Source organism: Hippopotamus amphibius, chromosome 4 (genome assembly GCF_030028045.1).
Source record: "Hippopotamus amphibius kiboko isolate mHipAmp2 chromosome 4, mHipAmp2.hap2, whole genome shotgun sequence".
NCBI lineage: Eukaryota > Metazoa > Chordata > Mammalia > Artiodactyla > Hippopotamidae > Hippopotamus > Hippopotamus amphibius.
In genome coordinates this window covers 23,273,376-23,295,556 of record NC_080189.1, presented here as the reverse complement: position 1 = coordinate 23,295,556, position 22,181 = coordinate 23,273,376, and the positions used below count along the sequence as shown (strand labels likewise).

The following is a 22,181-nucleotide window of genomic DNA, read 5'->3' as shown; positions in this document are numbered from 1 at the left end:
CACACACGTGCAAGAGACTTCATGTTTCTTGAATTACATCAAGTCTATCCCAATTTGCTTCCATTTATGATTAAAAAACACAAAACCAAAAAAAGTGTGGAGTTTTGCCTATTTTAAAGAAAAGTAAAAACTTTTTTTGGAGGGCAGTATAAATTAAAAATTGTAATGGAAAGACCAAAAAAAAAAAAAAAAAACACCCCACCCCACAAAACCCCACATTATTATAAACTGAAACAGGCTTGTAGTCCATTTGAACACCTTGTGTTAATGATTCTCCACTACTCCTTAAGAAACCATGACCTAGAGGCTATGAGCTTCTAGTGAGCAGACTTTTACATAATCACTTGTCAGCAAATGGCTTCCCACCCTGGGCCAGAAGTCTCATTCCTGTAACATTAAAGAGCTGCCTGTTAATCAGCCTCTAAGGGGACCATGGAGACTGGAGGATGAACAGTCAAACCATTAATGAGTGCCAAAGGCAAGAGTACCCCTAGAAAAATAACTTGGAAGCAGCCTCTACCGGCCTTTTCCACTGATGGAGGCTTGATTTAGGAGAGATATCAACACTATCTACCCTTTAAAAAAGTCAGGATTGAAAAATGACAAATTTAAAATCTGACATACATGAGAAAAAAGGACTCCTTTAGACTAAAGAGATTTATGCAACCCATGATCTTGAATTGGATCCTGGCTTGGACAGATCAAATATAAAGGACATTTTTGGAACAACTGGGAATTTTGTATATGGACTGGGTATTAGATATTAAGGGATTATTAATTTTTGTTGGGTATAGTACATAGAAAAAATGTTCTATTTTTTAGAGATATAAAGTTTAGCATGGGTGGAATGTTATACTACATATTATGTTCTTTAAAATACTTCAGTAAAAAAGAAGTGAGTTATAAAACTAACCAACCACAGTTACTAAAAGAAAATATGACATTTTGGAGAATAGCTAGTTTCCCTCATGGTCACTTTCTCAGTGGGTAGTCTATTTAGCTGGGGCAGGTCAGGGTCACCTTCTCTGCCACAGAGACCAATGCTCCTCACCAGCAGTGAAAGAGCCTTGGGGAGCCCCACTCAGGGGAGCCTTGCATTAGAAGGCATGTGGAGAGGGGTCTCTTCTGAAGAGCTTTCCTCCCTTTGTTATAGTCTCTTATTCCGTTGCTATCAAAGTGAAGAGAGAAACTTATCAGCTTACCATTCACTCTAACACATCAGGAGATCTCCTGGTGATATAATCAACAATGTCTTGCCCCTGGTTTAGGAATACTTCTTTGGCTAGAATCACAAATAAATTCCAGGCTTTGCAGCCAATCTGAAAACTGAAATTCTGACTTTAACTGCTCCACTGTAGTTTTCTCAGTCTCAGCTTCCTTTACACCAGCCCATTAGACAAGGAAGAAAACAGTTCTCCAGCTGTAAGAATCTTAACAAATATTTTATTAACACATACTGACACATTCCTGGAATACAAGAGTCCTCAAAACACGGCCCCTACTAAAGACGCTAGAAATGCTCAAGTCCTGGGTCCTCCGTTGAGCTTTGTAAGGAGTCCGAGGTCCTCTGCTGAGTTTTGGAACCATGCACTCCTTTAAGAGAGCCAGGCTTGCCACCTCTCCCTGCCCACATTCCCACGTTGCAAACAGGTTTTCCCCTCAGTCAGATGCAGATGATGACACACATGCCCCTGCAAGGGCAGGGGCTCCTTATGATTAAACCAGAACGGAGAAAAACTTAGCATCAGCTGCTCAAAAGCGAATTCAGGCTTTATTTTTCAAAGCCACTCATTCCACTTCTCTGCAGGAAGGGCTGGAATATCTTCAGGATGAGCATAAAGATTCCCACTGCCGGAATATTCGGAATACCTTCCTTGATTTCTCAGAGAGACTCTACAGATAAAAAAGCTCATTATTAGAGATTAAATTCTTTTACAGAGACAAAGGGTAGGTAATAGCTTTCAGGCATGGTCTATAAATTTCTCCCACAATGATCTAGATATGTTTAGGAGCGAGAAAACCAAGTTAATTTTATATTGTGCTGTATATACTCTACACCTAAAGCCAGACTAAAAAATCAAGCTCGAGTCTACTGTTAGATTACTGCTAATACACCCAGAACCTCTAAAATACAGCTTATGTCGTCGTTGAAGCATCCATATATGTCCTCATCTTTGATGAAGGATGACCCTTGTGACCCACCATCAGTGCAGCACACGTTTCGCACTGATTTCTCATCTGTGATGCTGAATTGGCCCTATTCATTATTTCTTGTGAACAAGGATTCACATTTACAAGATGCCTAGCTGGTGTTAACAGTATAATCTAAGGCCAAAGAATGAAACAAAGTTAAATGACCCTTAAGAATTTAAACTATGACCTTAGCCTTCTCAGCTTCATGTTTTAGCCAGCAGAGCTAATAATAGGAAGAATCTCACTGCCACTTGATCGTGCCTGTGAAGTGATCTGAGATTCTGAGAAATGGTGTTACAGGGAGACAAACAGTTCACTAAAAGATAAAAAGTTCTCAGTGAAGCAGAACACTTGGCTCTCTCTGCCTTTGAGGGTCTCAGTGAAGAGCACGGAGTCTCAGTGAGGAGCACAGGGTCACAGTGAGGAGCACGGGGGTCTCAGTGAGGAGCACGGGGTCACAGCGAGGAGCACAGGGTCACAGCGAGGAGCACGGGGTCTCAGTGAGGAGCACAGGGTCACAGCGAGGAGCACGGGGGTCTCAGCGAGGAGCACGGGGGTCTCAGCGAGGAGCACGGGGTCTCAGTGAGGAGCACGGGGTCTCAGTGAGGAGCACGGGGTCTCAGTGAGGAGCACGGGGTCTCAGTGAGGACACGGGGTCACAGCGAGGAGCACGGGGTCTCAGTGAGGAGCACGGGGTCTCAGTGAGGAGCACGGGGTCACAGCGAGGAGCACAGAGTCTCAGCGAGATAATCCACAAAGTTCCCTCCAGTTTCTGATAGAAGATGACGTTTTCACTGTTTTCTTATCCCCTTTGTGGCTGAATGTCTCAATAAAATAAAGTTCCAGGAGGGAAAAGTTTGGACTCTTACTTGTGACTGAGGGCAATTTAGTTAATATAGTGAGAAAATTGAAAGAAATTTAAGTTGAAAAATAGTATAAACTTTTTCCTAACTTCAAGATCCTTTACTGCAGAGCCTCCAATTTTCGTATTTCCCAGTCACAGCAGCTGTGGAGACTCTTAAAAGACAAGTTGCCAAAATGGACCTTCAAAGTCTTGGAACCCAGGGCCGATTATGAGGCCAACTTTTCCCACTACCAAAAAAATAAAAATAAAAATAAAAAGGGACTTCCCTGGTGGTCCAGTGCTTAAGACTTCGACGGGCTTGATCCATGGTCGGGGAACTAAGGTCCCCATAAGCCACACAGCAAGGCCAAAAAAAAAAAAGCAAGCTCTGTGGGGTTTCTGGTGAGCATGAAAGTGACAGAGGGGGAGTCAATTACAACTGCCAGTACAGTATTTCAGGAGGATCTAGGCAGAGAGAACACATGTGCAAAGACAGATCTAATCTCTCCCACTTGAAAGGTGGGCCAAACACTGTCTTCAGATAGCTTTACGTATTTTCAAGGTTTTAAACTGGAAAAAGTGCAGATTTTTTTTGGGGGGGGAAAAAACGTAGAAAACCATCATCTGCATATTTACTAAGGGTATGAAGGTACATTCTTAGGCTTATAGCATTACTATAGCTCCCTCCAGTGGAATCCTGCGACCCTAAAAAACCATGAATCTGGGAATGCTTCTGATAAACATCTGCTGGCAAGTATTATTTTACTTCTGTCCTTGGAGGGAACAGAGGTCAGAAATTATTATATTTATACCAGGTTACATGACAAATTTGGGAATGAGCCAGTAAGGCAAAGAGAATGCAGTTCTCGAGATTCCTTAATGCCCACCCTCCTCTCACTTCCATCCTTTGCACAGAGCCAACACTTGAGTTGTTTTCTCAGCTGTCATGACGGGTTTGCATTTCCCCACAAGTGTCACCAGCAGTAGTCATTACTGTGATAGCAGCTGAGGGTCAGTGCATAAGCCTGGGGCCACAGAACACAGCAAAGTAACGTGCCCACCATGAGGAACAAAATCGTGGTCGTGGGGGCAGAGCACAGTGCTCTGTCCAGACAGCTAAGTTAACTGGCCAGGCTCCAAGTGCAAGTGACAGCAATGCAGATGGAAAAAGCAGCTGCTCTGCAACGCAAGGCCGGAGCAGTGGCCTGTTCATCTCTTTCTGTTTCTGCACTCCTTTCCTACTTCGAGTCATTTGAGGTGAGAACACATAGAATATATCGGCATTTGGTGGAATGGCAGGTGCTAAACTGCAGAAAGACTGAACCAGTCCCATGCCTGTTCTCTAGGATGAACCCAGACTGAGTCTACCTTGACTTACGAAAGCTGCGGGCAGGCAGGGTGCTAATTATAGGACCAGCCTCTCCTCCTCATCCCCTAAACAGCAAGTGCTGCACATGATCAGAGCAATGGCTTATCTTACCATGGAGTCAGTTTCAGCTGGCTGGTTAGACTCTTTGTGGGCCAGGAGGATGTTCAGCACTGCCTTCCAGCCTGGCTCTGCCGGGGTGCTGACATCTACCTTGGTTCCACCATTCTCCCTGGTTTCTTTGCCAAGTGTGATATTCACCCAAGGGCACCAGTCTCTGTGCTGAGAAGTGGGATCAAAGAAGCTTCGGGAAGATGTGTCCTGAGAGAGGAGGAAGAGAGATCAGTGTTAATGAAAGGCAGATACTATGTAAGTGCAGGGAGGCACTGCTATAAGTTGTCAATTCCAGAATCTCACAACACACACGTTTCTAGTTTTATGTTCTCCTGTAAACTTTGCCTAGGTATTGCCCTTTCACTTTTAAAATTCTTTCACTCCCTTCGTGTTAAACCATGTCTTATCAGGTCTCACTACTGTCCCTTGGGCTAGACAAATTTATTATGTTCCCAGAAGCCATCCCAAAGAAACAAATGATAAAACCCTTAAATTTTTTTTCCTCTCGTCACCCAACTGTCCCATCTTTAAACTTATTCCCATGGCCTCCTTTTAGGCACAGGACCAGGCTAGGCTCATGCCTGCTTCTCTGTGCTGCATGGTGAGGGCTTGGGTGCCGTTGTGCTCAGGGACCTCCACACACGTGGGTGGACTCACTGAGCTGCCAGAAGAGCAGAGGCGAGCCCGTTTGGCTCTCCGAAGAGGACTAGATGGCACTTCCAGGCCCGTGGCGTCTCCTGTTCCCATACTTCGAGTCACTGGGCGGGTTCTGGTGGTGGGGCTAGCGGCCTCTGGCTCAGAACGGTCAACAGGACTGGAAGAGTCCCAGCTCCGAGTTCTGGAGATGATGGGACCTGGGCTCCTTTCAGCCTGAAGGAAAGGGGAGATGATGAAGTACCCCAATGACATTAATGACTATGGTTAGGTGAAATATTTCTAGAAGCATGTGAAAGCTAATATTTTAAAAACTATAAGAATTTAGTTTCTGGGACTTCCCTGGTGGCACAGTGGTTAAGAATCTGCCTGTTGGGACCTCCTAGGTGGCACAGTGGTTAAGAATCCACCCACCAATGCAGGGCACACAGATCCTGCCCCAGGAAGGTACCACATGCCACGGAGCAACTAAGCCCATGTGCCACAACTATTGAGCCCATGTGCCGCAACTACTGAAGCCCACACGCCTACAGCCCGTGCTCCACAAGACAAGCCACCACAATGAGGAGCCCACACACCACAATGAAGAGCAGCCCCTGCTCGCCGCGACTAGAGAAAAGCCTGAGTGCAGCAATGAAGACCCAACATAGCCAATAAAAAAATAAATAAATGAATTTATAAAAAAAAAAAAAGAAAAAAAAGAATCCGCCTGCCAATGCAGGGGACATGGGTTCGAGCCCTGGTCCAGGAAGATCCACACTCCAAGGAGCAACTAAGCATGTGTGACACAACTACTTAGCCCACATGCCTAGAGCCCGTGCTCCACAACAAGAGAAGCCACTGCACTGAGAAGCCCACGCACTGCAACAAAGAGTAGCCAGAGTAGCCCCCGCTCACCATAACTAGAGAAAGCCCGTGCACAGCAGCGAAGACTCAGTGCAGCCAAAAATAAAAAAATTAAAAAAAAAAAAGAATTTAGTTTCTGAACTGTCTGCATAACTAAACTCTTCAAAGAATATTAGATTTCTATACAAAATAATGAATTGAGCATCTCCACAGCAACTGATGATAAAAACCACTCTGTAGTATTCCGATCAATGTGGTTAGAAGTGAAGCTTAACCTAAATTAATTTCCAACTTTTCCACCAACAACACCTTTGGTAAGAATGTTGTTTTTAAAAAGTCCACCCTGGGACTTGCCTGCTGGTCCAGTGGTTAAGACTGACTCTCCCAATGCAAGGGGCCTGGGTTCGATCCCTGGTCAAGGAACTAGATCCCACATGCATGAAACAACTGAAAGTTCACATGCTGCAACTAAGGAGCCCTTGTGCTGCAATTAAGGAGCTGGCACAACCAAATATATATATATAAATAAATATATTTAAAAAAACATATATATATATATAAATAAATATATATATAAAAAAAAGTCCACCCCAAACAAGCCAACTCAATCTATACCTGCTCCGAGCCTGGGGCAAACGTGGCATCCTGGCTTCGAGTCATCATCCTCCGAGGAGACTCCGGCACCAGAGGGAAGCGCTCCGGCCGGCCCTCAGAGCCTGGGATGGGGGAGCTGGTCAGGCCAAAGGAGGCATCCAGGTCGCTCATGGATGACTCGATCTGCTGGAAGCCCCAGAGCCCCACTTTCCTCATACACTGTGAACATGTTATGAGGGAGAGCTGCATGGGTTCCAACGAAGAACTATGTAGGAATAGAGAAAAAAAAGTGCGTTTTCTCAAAGGGTGACATTTCCAAGGGACTAAGCGTGATGATCTGTGAATATGCTTCATTTCAACAAACAAATCTCTGAAACAGTCCAGTGGATTGGGAACCACCTCCTCTCAGGGCCCTTGTCCTCTGACCCCAGGAGCCAACTTCATCATCTCTCACGTACTTCCTATAGAAAGATCTAGGGGTATAAGCGTGCTCTCTATGGCAAGACTATTTTAAAAGTATGTTTTAGAAACTTCTGATGTCCCCTTTAAGTGTTTTTCCTTGTAAATGAAAAGTATTCATTAATCTACCAAAGAAGTAAATCAAAATTGGTCTGACAGTTTTCTATCTCAGAGGGAGTCTGTGCCAAATTGAGCAGCTGGAATGGAAACACCAACAGAGGGCTTAGATGATTCCAGCTGGTGCTTCCTTTGGTAGTTTTTATCAGTTAAACTGGTTTTCCCTTTCTACAGCTAGAAAGGAGTTTCACTGTTTATAATAACACAAATTCCCAGCTGGGAAGTGATAGTAAAAAGAAACAAAGTTCAGGTGTGTTCAAGAATTCCTGAGTTCTAATTCTGGTTTTACTACTAATTCTTACTATCCCTCCTCCACCCCTAGTTTTTCTTTGTCACTGTTCTTCTCACAGGAAACACCACGTGATTTCCAAATGCTATGAGTAACTGATGTATATGGGTATATGTTGTCATGGCTTATGTCCCCAGGCAAATTTGCTAACCTACACGCCCAGCCACACACGGAGAGAATACAGGCAGTGACGTGGACTTGGATGTCTGAGCCTAATTTGGTTGCAGTTTTTCTCTCATCAGTTCGGTGATCAAGTTCATCTTCAAGCAGGTGCAGGAGAAGACTGATCTTGTCCTCTGTCAAGCACTACAAAGGAACCAAGATAAAAGACTTAAAGTTTCAATCACCATGAAAAGAAGTCATAGATAATGATTTATCTAGATGGTACAAGGCAAAAATCATGAAAAAAAAAATGACAAACACGAAGACAATTCTCTTCACTGGAGCACAGGTTTACTTCTAGCACAGGCTAAAATCTCACACAGAAGCTTTCTCAACTGCCCTGGATCTGCTGATTGAGGAAGGAAGCAGTTTTCCTGGAACTGCCACATCTTTTCTTAATACTGAGTTGTTTTCCAATTACCAATTGCATATTTTCTCTGAAACCTGTAAACTTCAAACCCAAATAATGACAACAGACTACTACTTATTCCTTGGCCTGACACTGAATTTACTTTTGGCACAACAAAAAAACTTGCCACAATCTTTACTTTTGTTCTAAGAATAATAAAGAACTATGACAGGGTGGAAAAAACTTACATTGGCTAGGGACAGGGGGACATTTACAATAAGTATCAGAGGGTAATAGTTTGGTGCTAAAATCCATAACAGCTTCTCAACTTGAAGAAGCAGAATAGTAGCTTCTATTTCCTACAGTAAAGTTTGTCTTGACACAATACCCACAGGATGAGGAAATGGGACAGTAAATGTTCAGTTTCAAAGTACAGATGGGCCAGAGCATTTCAAAATTTCTGTTTACAAGGGAGAAGGGAGTTCATAACTTCTCCAGCACTTTCTTTGGAAAATGGTATGCAATAAACCACATGAAGCCACATTTCAGTATCTTCTGTTAAATAGTTTAAGTAACAAATTGAGATAAAACTGAATTTACGCCACTTAAAGAATCCTATCTAAAAGTTTAAACAGAACTTTTTATTTAAACCCTCAAGTCACCTTTAGAATAGAGACTGAAAAAGGTCAGTTGAGAGACAAACAAGTAGTTTTCTTTTTAGCTATCTGCATCCTCTTGTCATTAAAAGAAATGCTTCATGCTGGTGACAACTGAAGGCTACTGTATGCTAGCCAAGAGAAACTCACCATAGTTTTTAAGTCCTCTGGCCTAAGGGAAGGAAGCTGGAGGTCCAAGTGACAAAGGCTTTGAAAACGATCTAGGAATTCACTAACAAGAACAGCAGGCTCATCCAATGGCAACATCCCAAATCGATCTGTGGAAAAAGTAAACTGGAAGATTATATTGGTGCAAATTATAAAAAATAAAAAGCATGTATAGAATAACAAGGGAAATGTAAAACTGATGATATTTGATGATATTAAGAAATCACTGATTTTTTTGGATAGAACTGTGATAGTACTTTTGTGATTATGTTTATTTTTATTTTATTTTATTTTTGGCCGTGATATGCAGCATGTGGGATCTTAGTTCCCTGACCAGGGATTGAACCCGTGCCCCTTGCATTGGGAGTGTGGAGCCTTAACCACTGGACTGCCAGGGAAGTCCCTGTGGTTATGTTTAAAAAGCAGAGTCTCAGGAAATGATTCTTAGGTCTAAGCTGAATTGGAAAGACCAACAACAGTGTGTAAAAGTAAAGCCCTAAAGGATAGCACATGTGGGGAATACTAAATAGTTTCACAGGGTTGGAACACAGTATTCCTGTGGGAAGACCAGTTGGAGAGAAGGTTAAAGTATAAACAGTAGCCAGACCACGATTTTATTAATGTATGTGATGAGAAACTACTGGAAGATTTTTTAAAAGGAAGAAGTGATATTATAGACAATATGCACTACTTTAGAGTAGAGACTAAGGGGTCAGTCTGGATGCAAAGAAATAAGCTTAGCAGACACTGAGGTGATTTAAAGTAGTAATTCCTCTGAGATATCAGTGGCATACAGATGGAGAGAAGGAGCATCAATGTTGAATGAAGGAACACTATCAAGTACACTGATACCTGCATGATGGGAGACCCAGAAGAAAGCGAGGGAAGGGGGCAGAAAGAATATTTGAAGAAATACTAACTGAAAACTTCCCAAATTTGATGAAAAACATTAATCTATACATCTAAAAGTGGAAAATCTGTGTAAGCAGAGAAGGGAAGAGCAGATATGCTAAACAGAATCAGAGTAAGTAGGAAGTATACCAAGTATAGGAAAGCTTGATTAGCACCTGTGATGACACATAACTCAGTTAAAAGGGTGTTCAAGTTATAGTCACAGACAACAATCATGTAGAAAGAGGGTTTGACAGGAGGTTCTAAAATGAATAAGCTGGTTTTCCCAAAGGGAGAGTTAACTACATAAACACTATCCCTCATCTCCTAAGAGATTAAAATTCTAGATGGCCCTACTAATTCAAACATCCTACATGTGACAACATGGATTAATTTCAAAAAAGTTCACTCCCCTTACAAAAGGTAAGTTGCAGAATATATACGGAATGATAACATTTATAGAACATTTTAAAACAAATATATAGTGCCATATATATTGCTTCTAGATACATAATGTTGTAAATGCTGTAAATGTTGTAGATATAGAAACCATGTAAGCAAATCATGGACACCAAATTCAGAACAGTAGTTACTGCAGGATAGGGAGACAGGGAATGAAACTGGGGAGGACTATACAGCTGTATCTGTAATTCTTCCTGATTAACAGAAAGAAAGCAGGGTGGAGTGGTTTTGCAAGGATAGCAAAATGTTAGCATTAGGTGAGATTGGGTGGTAGATACAGAGATGTTTCTTATATTATCTACACTTTTTTCTATACTTGAAACATTCCAAAATTTTAGAAATTACTTAAAAAGTTAAAAATAAAACAGAGACATTTTCTATATTCAAGAGCAACACGACATTCCTTAAGAGTTGATCAAATTACTTAAAGTTATTGCAAGCAACCAAATATGTCAAAACATGTCATTAATTTTAAAAGATGCAACATTTTACTAGAAAAGTCATTTAATAAAAAACTGAAATCAATGAGAAAAGGTGTGGAAGTTAAAAAAGTGAGGTTTGAGACTTCCCTGGTGGCACAGTGGATAAGAATCCGCCTGCCAATGCAGGGGACACGGGTTTCAGCCCTGGTCTGGGAAGATCCCACATGCTGAGGAGCAAGTAAGCCCATGTGCCACAACTACTGAGCCCTCGTGCCACAACTACTGAAGCCCTCACGCCTAGAACCCATGCTCCTCAACAAGAGAAGCCACCACACTGAGAAGCCTGTGCACGGCAACAGAGTAGCCCTGCTCGCCACAACTAGACAAAGCCCTTATGCGGCAACAAAGACCCAACGCAGCCATAAATAAATAAATAAAAATAAATTTTTTTTAAAAAAGTGAGGTTTAATAATAAAAAGGAAACATGTCCTGATGACCAGTGGCTTTGGTTTAACAAAACTTGGGAGAAGAAATCAGATTCCAACATCTATCTGAACATCTTCTAATCCAGGGTTTGGTCTGATTGTTAAAACCCTAAGAAAGTACCAGTAAAAACCTATGAAGGAACAAACAAAAAAAAGAAAAAAAAAAAAACAAACCTGTGAAGGAAAAAAGAGTGAACAGAGAAGAAATTAATCCCATCATGAAAATGTCTTAACATAAGTTTAAATATGTTTCACAAGTAATGCATTTTGTCTACTTTAGAATATTTGATATGCTCAAAATAATTAGTCCTAATAAATTAGTAACTGTAATTTAAAATGTTTATAGGGATTTAATTTAGTTTGTAATTACTGGTAAATATTAGAAAAAAATTACCTTCACAATTTTATTAGATATGCTTAATAAATGCAAGCATTAAAGTATAAATAGTTGGGTGTTCCTTTCTCCACACAAAAGTCTCTTGAATGTTAAAAAACCAAATCAAGGGATGATATAGTTGGAAGGTCATATTTGAGATCTATTTAGGAGGTAGAATGGGTAGGACCAGCTGGTGACGATAAGGAAGGGCATCTAAGGCGACTCTCAGGTTTTTGGGTAGCATAACTGGAGGGGGAGGTGAGTAACATTTACCAAGATGCAGACAACATAAGAAGTGAAGAAAGTTTTAAGTGTAAGATGAAGAAATTAGTTTTGTATATTTTGAGTTCTATGTACCTGTAAGATTTTAAGTGGAAATGTTTAGAAGGTAGTTGAAAATATGAGTCAAGTTCAAAAGAGACGTCTGAATAGAAGTTAGAAGTCTTCAAGTAGGTGGTAGCTGAAGTCACGAATGGTACCAAGAAAGCAGAGTGTATTGTACAACCTGGGAAATACAGCCAATATTTTGTAATAATTGTAAATGGAAAGTAACCTTTAAAAATTGTACAAAAAATTTAAATGCAAAAAAATTTAAAAAAAAAAAAAAGGAAAGAAAATAGAGTGCACAGTAACAAGAGTTGGGAACCACCAACAGAAGCTTTGGCAGGTAGAGAATCTATCTCTGGGTGCACTGGACAGAGAATATTCAAATATTGACTGAGTTTTGTTACACTCCACAGTGAAACAGCTAGGCCAACAGCAGGAAATCCTTGTTATGCAGTCACTTTCACTTTAACAATTTTATTTCTTTAATAATTCCTTTTCTATCACCTCTTCATATATCAGTAGATGGCACTCTATGGCCACTTTCCATCTATTTTTTCCTCTTAGTAGTCACTCATGGAATATTCCTGGGCATCAGTGACCCTGGAATTAGCCTGAGCTGTCCTACTAAAATAAAAAACATACCAACAAGGCTCTGATTTCTGGTCAAGAATGAAATATATGGATTAATAGTGCTGCTTTGTAACCACGGGTCCAGGGTTTTGCCCCTTGTCTTGGTGAGCTCTGCAGGGGGCTCTGCTGTTCAGGATGGTTACTCAGCAGGAATATGCCAATATGACCAGCAAAATATAAACAAATCCCACTTGTGACTACATCTCAGGTTCCCTTGTCCTGAGGCGTTTTGTGCACATATCAGTGGTTTCTGATTTGAGAGAGAGTGCACACACACACAGCCCTTATACAGGAAGGATAAGAGGAGCCTGCACCTGGCCTCTCCAGACCCTTTGCCAGGGAGCAGTCTTTAGCGGTGATGATATCCTTACTTCAGTGCTACTGATATATTGTGCTATTTTACCGTAATAAACCGTAGATTTGTAATTACTCTCATGAGGGGTCCTGTGAGTCTTTAGCAACCGAACCCTGTTTAACTGCCACCATTAGTGTCACTAGTGTACCAGGAAGCCTGGGTAGAACATGGGGCTATTTGCTATGGTGGGAAAAGCAGAGAGTTTGAACTCAGATAAAACCATGGTTATGGCTCCTTACTAGTTGGTTTTAAGATTTCTGATTCTGTTTCCTCACCTAAAAATCGGGTTGATAATATCTACCTCCCAGGGACCCTAAGAGGATTAAATGGGATAATGTATACATGGTTAAACCTCTGGTATGTCAAATGCACGTAATAAAGTAATAACATAATAAGTGAATGAATGTTAGTTCTCTTGTAAAGCACAAATAGAAAGGAGGAAAAAGAAACTTCAAAGACTAGATTTTCGCAAAGAAATACACAATATTAGAAATGCAATGACGGGGGTGGGATGAACCGGGAAATTGTGATTGATATATATACACTAATATGTATAAAATAGATAACATGAGAACATACTCTACAGCACAGGAAACTGTACTCAACGCTCTGTGGTGACATAAATGGGAAGGAAATCCAAAAAAGAGGGGATATACGTATACATGTACCTGATTCACTTTGCTGTACGGTAGAACCTAATACAACATTGTAAAGCAACTACACCCCAATTAAAAAAACAAAAAACAAAAACAAACACACTGACCAAGAAGAGATGGTAAATGGAAAATCTTGGAAATAAGTACCTGGAGAGGGGCTGTCTGGCCAGAAACAGAACTTCTCATGGGCAGTACACAAGGCTTTCTTCAGCTCAGCACATCGTTCCTTATCTGAAACCCACATAGGTAACAATGCCTTAAAAACAATGCCTTATATAGATTCAAAATCCAATGGCCAAAAGCCCTCAAGAGTACAGATACAACTAAGAATTGAAATAACTAAGAGAATTTTTAAAGATAAGAAATATTAGCAACTGCATTATCTTAATATTTTTCACAAAACAAGTTCTAAATCAAGATTCTAAGATTAATAACAAATGAGATACCATGTATCTTATAAGGCAGGGCATTCCAGCATGCACGCCTTCATAAAAGTCCTGTGTCTCTTAGCCTAAGCATAAATTTCAGAACCATAAAATAAACATACTGCTGTTAGTTTCCCAGAATACATAAAGTCAGGTTTATTCTAAAGTAGCTGAGCAAAAAAAAAAAGTAATGACTTAAGCTAAGACAATCACAAATTGGCCTCATATATAGAAGTACGCATTCTTTGATCAAACACAAGTGACTGGTCTTTTCAGAAAAACTAGTAGAGACATCTTTTGAATATGGAAAAAAGTGTAATTTGTACTTTATACTTACATCTGTCAAAATCAAAAGCTGGCTGTAAAGTGGCACAGAGAAAAGCTTGACAGCTGGAGCACTTCAGCATGTCACATTCAACTGTGACCCAGCCATATTTTGCACAGACCAGAGGAGACAGCTCAGGGGGCTTACCTGCCCATTTCAAAGAGTATCCACGTTAAGAAAAACAACATGCATGTACATTAAAATGAACAAGTCAGAAATGAAAACTTTAACTCACTCTTAATGTATATAGGAATAAACAAATTAAGAGGGAAAGCAATAGGAAGCCCTATGTATTTTATATGTTTAGAATGTTTATTTTATTATTGGTTGTGGGGTGGAGTAGAAAAGCCATTCACTGTTGCTTAATATGAAATACTAGGGATTTGAAAACACTAGCGAAAGCACTGGGATTTGCCTGAGCAATAAGGGATGGTGAAGGTCAAACAAGCAGAAATACTTTATCACTCATCTATGCTCTCCTATTGTATCACATCCACTTTTACCTTTTGAAGAATAAAGTCAGTAAAATTAATAATATTCATTATTCTTCCCTGTCCCAAATTTGATTGTTATATACTAAAGTATATGTGTTTTAAATAGGCTGAGAGCATCAAGAGCATCTATAAGTATGTGCACCTAAAATATTTATTGATCTTTAATATTCAACACTAGTTTTTTCTACTTTACCTATAGTGTTCTTGTTTTACAGAGTACAGGGGAGAAAAGGATAACACATGAAAGACACGGGGAAGTTCTAATATTTTTACAAGGCATATGGGAATTTGAAAACATTCTAATTGCAGCAAAAGGAGGACTGAAAGCTACAAACAGAACTTAGATACAAATGTTAAAGGAGTCTGGATTATGTAGAATAAAAGTAATAGAATCACTTAACTAGCTTAAGTTAAATAAATAATTATCATATCAAAGTAGCAATAAATTTATATCCAATTGGAACAAAAAATAACAAAAGGAAATGATTTTAAATGCTATATCAATATCAGGAATTAACCCAAGGAACAGAAGTAGAAGGATGGTTAAAATACTTTCCCCTTCCTGAACAATTTAGTCCTAAAGCTACTAGGTGGTGAGCAAGGCAGAGGACTAAGCCAGGAGGGTGGAGGAGACAGCTCAGTGCACGGTGTCAAAACCCAAGTCGGGTCCACACAGAGGGGGACCCAACTTGGGGTGCTGGCGCCAAGTGTGGTGTAAAGAGCATCTACATGGGGCTCCCACTCACCAAATCAGGGACAACTGGAATCTCAAAATATATAATAGTAATAGATTATAACCCATTGAATAAAAAAGGAAATTACAAGCCCATGCTGCTACAAATAAATAAGTTACATAAAGTTTGATGAGGAATGTGATAACTACATAGTTTCAAAGTACATCCCCACAAAATAGCTTACTTACAAAGGAGGAAAAAGTTACTTTACAACGGAAAACACCGACAGACAGTCCCTTAATCAGTTCATCGAAATGATCATCGCCGGTAAGATGGACAGTTCAAAATCATGTGCCACCTGACAGGATGCAATGAGAACACAGCATCATTTCTGTGATTCTCCTGCATAACCTGAATCCAATTATAATGAAACATCAGACAAACAACAAATTGAGATACACTCTATAAAACAACCGGCCTATAGTCTTCAAAAGTATCAAGGTCGTGAAATTCAAGGAAAAACTGAGGATTCTCAACTGGATCCTTTTGCTATAAAAAGACGTTATTACGACAACTGATGTAATGATTATGATGTGAGGGTTAGATGGAGTAATTTACTAGGTGAACTTGCCAATTTTGATGGTCTCATTGCGGTCATATAAGAGAAAGTCCTTGTTTGTGGGAAATATTTGGGGGTAATAAGGTGTCACTTTGGCAACTTACTTTCAAGTACTCAAAAGGAGGTTCTTTGTAAACTGTGCAACCTTTCTATAAGTCTGTAACTGCTTTAAATTAAAAACACTCTAGCAAATAGAAAATGGCAAAAGTGACGTGATGTTGGTTGAGACTAGGTTACAAAAAGAATCTGGTTTCTCTCTTGCTCTCTCTTGTGAACTATCCCTGTGAGAGGCCTATGTAGCTCCAGCCAGAAGCCAGTACAGAACTGAAACCCTCAGCCCAACAGCCATGGGAAGTTAATCCTGCCAACAACCAGGTGAGTGAGCTTGGAAGCAGATCCTTTCCCAGTCTAGCCCTGAGATGGCTGCAGCCCTGGCCAACACCTTGACTATAGTCTGAGAGAGACCCTGAATCAGAGGACTTAGCTAAGCTGTGCTGAGACTCCTGATCCACAGAAAATGTGAGATAATAAGTGTTTGTGGTTTTAAGCTACTAAGTTTTAGGATAATTTGTTGTGCAACCACAGATAACTTACAGAGGAAAATCTTGAAAGTGACAGGAAGTGTAGTATAGTTTCAAAAAACATTAGGTTTGGGTGCTAAGAGCCTTACATTACACATAACCTACCTGAAACTGTTTCCTCTTCTGTAAAATGAGAATAATGATACTTACTTTCATAGGTTTAAGGTGAAGCTCAAATGTGATAATATTTGTGAAAACACTATATACAAATGCTAGTTATTATTCCTTCCTCTCTCAGACTCTTAGTTTTTCCTTCTGTAAAAAACAAAAGGTTAGATCTCAAATGTCCCTTTGAGGGTTAATATTTTATGATGCTAATTTTCCTAAAAAATTTCTCACCAAGATTAATTCTAAAAATTAAAACATCAGAGTAAGTGGTGTTACTCCTGGAAGAATAATTCCAGGAGCAACTCACATGAGCCAAAAAGGATATAGAAAATGTTTCCACTCTGCTAAAGAAGGCTTCTTTGCTTGTAGATTCCAATGGAGGTTCTTCTGCTTGGGGTGATCCATTAACTGACTGGGATGTGGTAGATGTGTCCTTCCTAAAACAAAGCGGCAGAACTATGGGTAACCCTTGCAAGGCATCACTTTGCCTAAACGTTTTGTATCTAGCTTCTCTGCACATCGCATCATCAATCACACCACTCTGGATTTTAACCTTTCTAAATATCATTTCAGTCACATAATTTTTCTGCTTAACATTTTCAATAGTTTCACATTACTTACTAAGTAGAATCCAAACTCTTCAGTCTGGCATTCAAATCTCTTTACAGTTTGGCCAGAACTAAGTTTCAAGCAATTTCTATCTCCACCATGCTCCACTAACCTATATTGGCAAACTGTTCCACCTAACTTACTGTTCTCCAACAGTATTTTGCGTAACTTTCGTAAACCCAAAATAAGACTCAAGGCATCTATGCGTTATACAATTTGAACCACCTTACAAATTCAACTCTTTTAACAGCAGAAAATGACAATTTTGATATTTCTAACTGATTGATCCTTGATACCCACTTCTCCCCCAAAGGAACTACGTTGAAAATCTAAATCAAAGTAAAGATTTTTAGCCTATTTGATGAAAAAATTCAAGGGGAAAAAACCCAGCAGAACAATTCTTTTAAACTCAGTGAAAGGCATTTCAACAGTGCCTGGGAAGGTTACAGGGAGGAATTGATGACAGTAATTTTAATAAAAGTAGGACTACACCAACTATTATAACTTAAAGTAATTTCCTCTAAGAATCCTTCTGAGAGTTACAAAGAGCCTCAGGGAGGTGTGGATCTTGGAAAAAATTCAGAAGATCCATGAACTCGGATAAAAAATGACATTTATTTTAGTAACCTCTAACTGAAATGTAGCATTTCCCTTCCATTATGAATGAAGACAATTAAAAAAACCATAGTAGCATCAGCAGTACCTGTAAACTTGTCACCAATGGAAATCACAGACATTTTGCCACCACATTATGGTTGTTGCACATGTTGTGAAATACCGTTTACGCCCATCGCTACTTCAAAATTATGGGCAATAACAGATATTGTTTAACTCTAGCGTTTTATTGCATCTTTTTTTTTTCTTTTACTTCTTGACTGCATTCCAACGTGATTGGTATCCTTTATAATCCCATGTAATTTACTTTATGCATTTAAAAATATAATTCTGAGGTGTCCATAAGCTTTACCAGGCTGCCAAAGGTATCTAGGACTCAAAAAAGGTTAAGAAACCTAGGAGAAATCAGGTGCGCACATTCAGTTAGCGGCCCTCTTTTTTTCCTTCCCCGCCAAAACCTGTTTTAAGGCAAAACTGCGCCCGGTGCGGGATCCGGTATCTCGCGAGTAGAAGATTAAAGCCGACTAAACGATGTAACCCTCTTTCTTCAAGATCCCAGGTCAAAGCCATCCCCACCCGCCGCGTTACAGACCCAGGGTATCCATCCCTGCTGGCCTGAGTCCGCTAAAGCCTCTCTAATCTGCCGTCGCCAGACCCAGGGTGGACTCGCGGACTCACGCTTCGGCGCCTCCCTCTTCCGGGGCAATCCCCTCATCTATCAGCTGCCGGACTTTTTGGGGAGTCCCTTCTGGGGAGCGAACAACCGCACTCCAATTCTTTTCGACCCCCGCGGCAAACGCGGGCCCCTCACTGGACGCCGCCATCTTGGTCCGTTGCCGTGTTGCTTCCCCGGGGGTGTGAAGGCTCAGGAACTTCCGTTCTGAGCCTTTAAGATCCTCCTTCGGCTTCCCGCGCTTTCTCCCAAGCGACCTGCTGGGTGTCACCATGGGGCCCAGCCCTTCTTGGCCATTTTATTTATTTATTTATTTATAAATTTATTTATTTATTTATAAATTTATTTATTTTATTGGCTGTGTTGGGTCTTTTTTGCTGTGTGCAGGCTTTCTTTAGTTGCAGTGAGTGGGGGCTACTCTTCGTTGTGGTGCGTGGGCTCCTCATTGCCGTGGCTTCTCTTGTTGCGGAGCAGGGGCTCTAGGCGTGTGGGCTTCAGTAGTTGCAGCACATGGGCTCAATAGTTGTGGCTCATGGGCTCTAAAGCGCAGGCTCAATAGTTGTGGCACACAGGCTTAGTTGCTCCGCAGCATGTGGGATCTTCCTGGAGCAGGGATTGAACCCGTGTCCCCTGCATTGGCAGGCGGATTCTTAACCACTGCGCCACCTAGGAAACCCTCTTGGCCATTTTAGAATGATGAAGGGACTTCCCTGGTGGTCCAGTGGTTAAGACTCCCTGCTTCCATTGCAGGGCAGGTGTGGTTTCCATCCCCCCGTGGGGAAGCTAAGGTCCCGCCTGCCCTGCCGCTTGGCCAAAACAAACACCCCAAAAAAAAAAACCTGAGGTAGGCTCTCGCGTGAGGGCTCTGGTTAAACATCAAGATTAGTCGTTTGCTTTATGCACGAGCATACTTGAGTTGGTAAGAGGTTTTTGGAGCGAGTTCAGCAGGGGTGAGGGGCCCAGTTTGGTCTTGAGGTAATTAACTCCTAAGACTCTCCTAAGTTATATCTTTCTACATGTGACGGAATGGTGACCGTCACTTGAGAGTCAGTAGTTTCGAATCCTTAGAAACCGTGTTACGGGTGGGTTTAGGAGTCTCTGGCATTTGCCATTATGGAACACTTCTTCCCTGCTTTGTCCCAAAAATACTTATTGAGGGTGTCCTACTGACGCTGTCCTCGGCACTGGCAATGTCAGCAGTGAACAAAGGAGACGTAGTTCTTAGTGGAGTTAGACTTTATAAAAATACGTTTTCCTGAACTTTTGAAATTACAAGTGCTCCAAAGAAATACCAAGGGTTAGGGGAAAGGAGGACCTAATTCAGTCTGCAGATTCCCCTGAGAGCGTCAGTGTTGGAGTTAAAATAGATGAGATTGTGGGAAAGAGATCTACACAGACTCTTCCAGCATCCCAAACTGGAAGGAGTTTGCCTCATATAATCAACAGAAAAAGAAGACTGATGTGACTGAGCAATGGGCAAAGATTAAAGTGGGACCACCCCACCCCACCCCCCTTCCAGCTCACTCTCTCCAGTAAATGTTCTCACCCACCAGGACTTTCAACCTATTGATCTAAGCCTTTTTATTGTTCCTAACTCCACCACCTGTCGATTTCTTCTCTCTTTAGCCAGCTTCAGTTTGTTGCCAATCATTATCATCATTCCTTTGCAAGAGTTGAATATGGACTGAGAATTAGTTAATATTAAAGACTTATTGTTAGTTTTGTTATATGTGATAATGGTGCTGTGATTATAGTTTTTAAAAGTCCTTACCAGGAATTTCCTGGTGGTCCAGAGGTTAAGACTCTGCACTCTCACTGCTGAGGTCCCAGGTTCAATCCCTGAATCTGCTGAGGTTCCCTGATCCCTCAGGGAACTAAAATCCCACAAGCTGCTTGGTGGGGTCAAACAAAACAAACACACACACACACACACACACACACACACACAACCAAAACCTTACTTATAAGAGATACATCCTGAAGTATTTATGGGAGAACTAGTATGATCTCTTGCATTTGCTTTAAAATTCTGGAGGAAAAGAAAATATGAAAATAGATGAGAAATGTTTTTAATTGTTGGGTTTGGGTGATAGACTCATGGGGGTTCATTATATTATTCTTTATATTATTGAGTATTTTTGACAATGTCATAATAAAAAGCAAAATATATAACTGAAAATGATACATTCTCTTGAATGTACTCTCAATTTCTTTGAACCTTTCTTGCTTTGTAGTACTCGTTTCGCAAACCTCAGTCACAATAGAGTTCAATGTTCCACCACTCTGCTTGCGCACTCTGTCAGCTGAATATGGTTAAAGAAAAATGCATGACATGCTGATTTGTCTCTCTTTGTATTGTTGACCTCAAGTGGGCCCTTAATTCTGCCCAATAATCATACTACATTTCCCTAGTGAACCTTCTCTCCAACTTTCATAGGTGACTTTCATATCTCTCTCCTCAAGTCTTCAATGCTTCTTCAAATCCATCCTCCGTCTGCTGATGTCCTTGTTCCCTATTTCACTTATAAAATTTAAGCAATCAGATGAGAATTTCCACAAATTTCTACCACCACATCTACCCACTAGCATATAGAGTACTGAGAATTTTTAAGTTCCCACATTCTTGTGGTAGTAGCCAGAAATCAGAGCCACTTTTAAGTTCAATAGATTGTTAACTCACTGCAGTGAACATGCTTTTGCAAGCCCAAACACAACCCATTGATTCTGAAAGTCAGCCAATCACAGACACACTTCAATACACACACCTCTGAATGCCAACCAGTCAACAATGGTCTCATCCAAGTCATCACTTCTGTAGAAAATGTCAACACACTTAGACCATTGAAAGGTCACCAATCCTTGAACTCCCCACTTTCTCAAAATCCAACACGAGATTAGCAGTTTGGCCTTCTCTAAGCCTGTGCCTGACAAACATGACTCTCACTGCCTATAGTAAGCAGTAAATGCAGCTTTGTCTTTTCGTTTCGTGTATTGAATGGTTGTCTTATCATCTGACAGTACTTTACCTTTCCTCTGTTACTATAGATCAGTGGTTCCCAAATGGGCACAGTTTTGCCTCCCAGGGTACATTTGGCAATTTCTAGAGATATTTTTGCTTATTACAAATGGGGTGATGGTAGAGGCTGGTGTTGCTTCTAAACATCTTACAATGTACAGGATAGGCCCTCACAACAAAGAATTAGCTCACCCAAAAGTATGAAAAGTGCAGAGATTGGGAAATCTTGCTGTAGTCTGTGCTCCTACATGAGTCCAAATTTATACACTCGGCCTAATCCCCTCTTGCCTAATCAAGGACATTGCCCAGTGATTCTCCCCTCCACTGAACATCCCTGTCAGCATTAAGATATTATTTCTCCCATCCTGAGAACGAGATACAACAAAAACCTTCTCTAGTTGCAGTTCCTTGACCAGATACCACTCCATTGTTCTGCTCTTCTTTACAGCAAAACTTGAAAAAAAATTACCTATTCTCACATATTCCAATAACTTCCATTCTTCCCCTCATTTTCCCTCTGCTTCAGCTACACTGGTCTCCTTACTAGTCCTTGAACATAACAGATATAGTCCTGCCTTGAGACATTTGCACTGCCTGTTCCCTCTGACTGGAAGGCTTTTGCAGACA

The 22,181-nt window shown here is 40.8% G+C and overlaps 1 protein-coding gene across 1 annotated transcript; it reads right to left on the bottom strand.

Annotated features, from left to right (window-relative positions):
- Positions 1 to 1,752: 1,752 nt before the first annotated feature.
- ZC3HC1 (zinc finger C3HC-type containing 1) lies at positions 1,753 to 18,724 on the bottom strand. The gene is made up of 10 exons (XM_057733476.1): positions 18,544 to 18,724; positions 16,967 to 17,078; positions 14,178 to 14,328; positions 13,563 to 13,646; positions 8,794 to 8,921; positions 7,628 to 7,782; positions 6,633 to 6,876; positions 5,175 to 5,387; positions 4,518 to 4,724; positions 1,753 to 1,893 (listed from the first exon to the last, which is right to left on the bottom strand). Exons 1-10 carry the CDS (start codon positions 18,687 to 18,689, stop codon positions 1,825 to 1,827), a joined length of 1,509 nt encoding a protein of 502 aa, XP_057589459.1. The 5' UTR covers positions 18,690 to 18,724; the 3' UTR covers positions 1,753 to 1,824.
- Between the last annotated feature and the right edge of the window lie 3,457 nt (positions 18,725 to 22,181).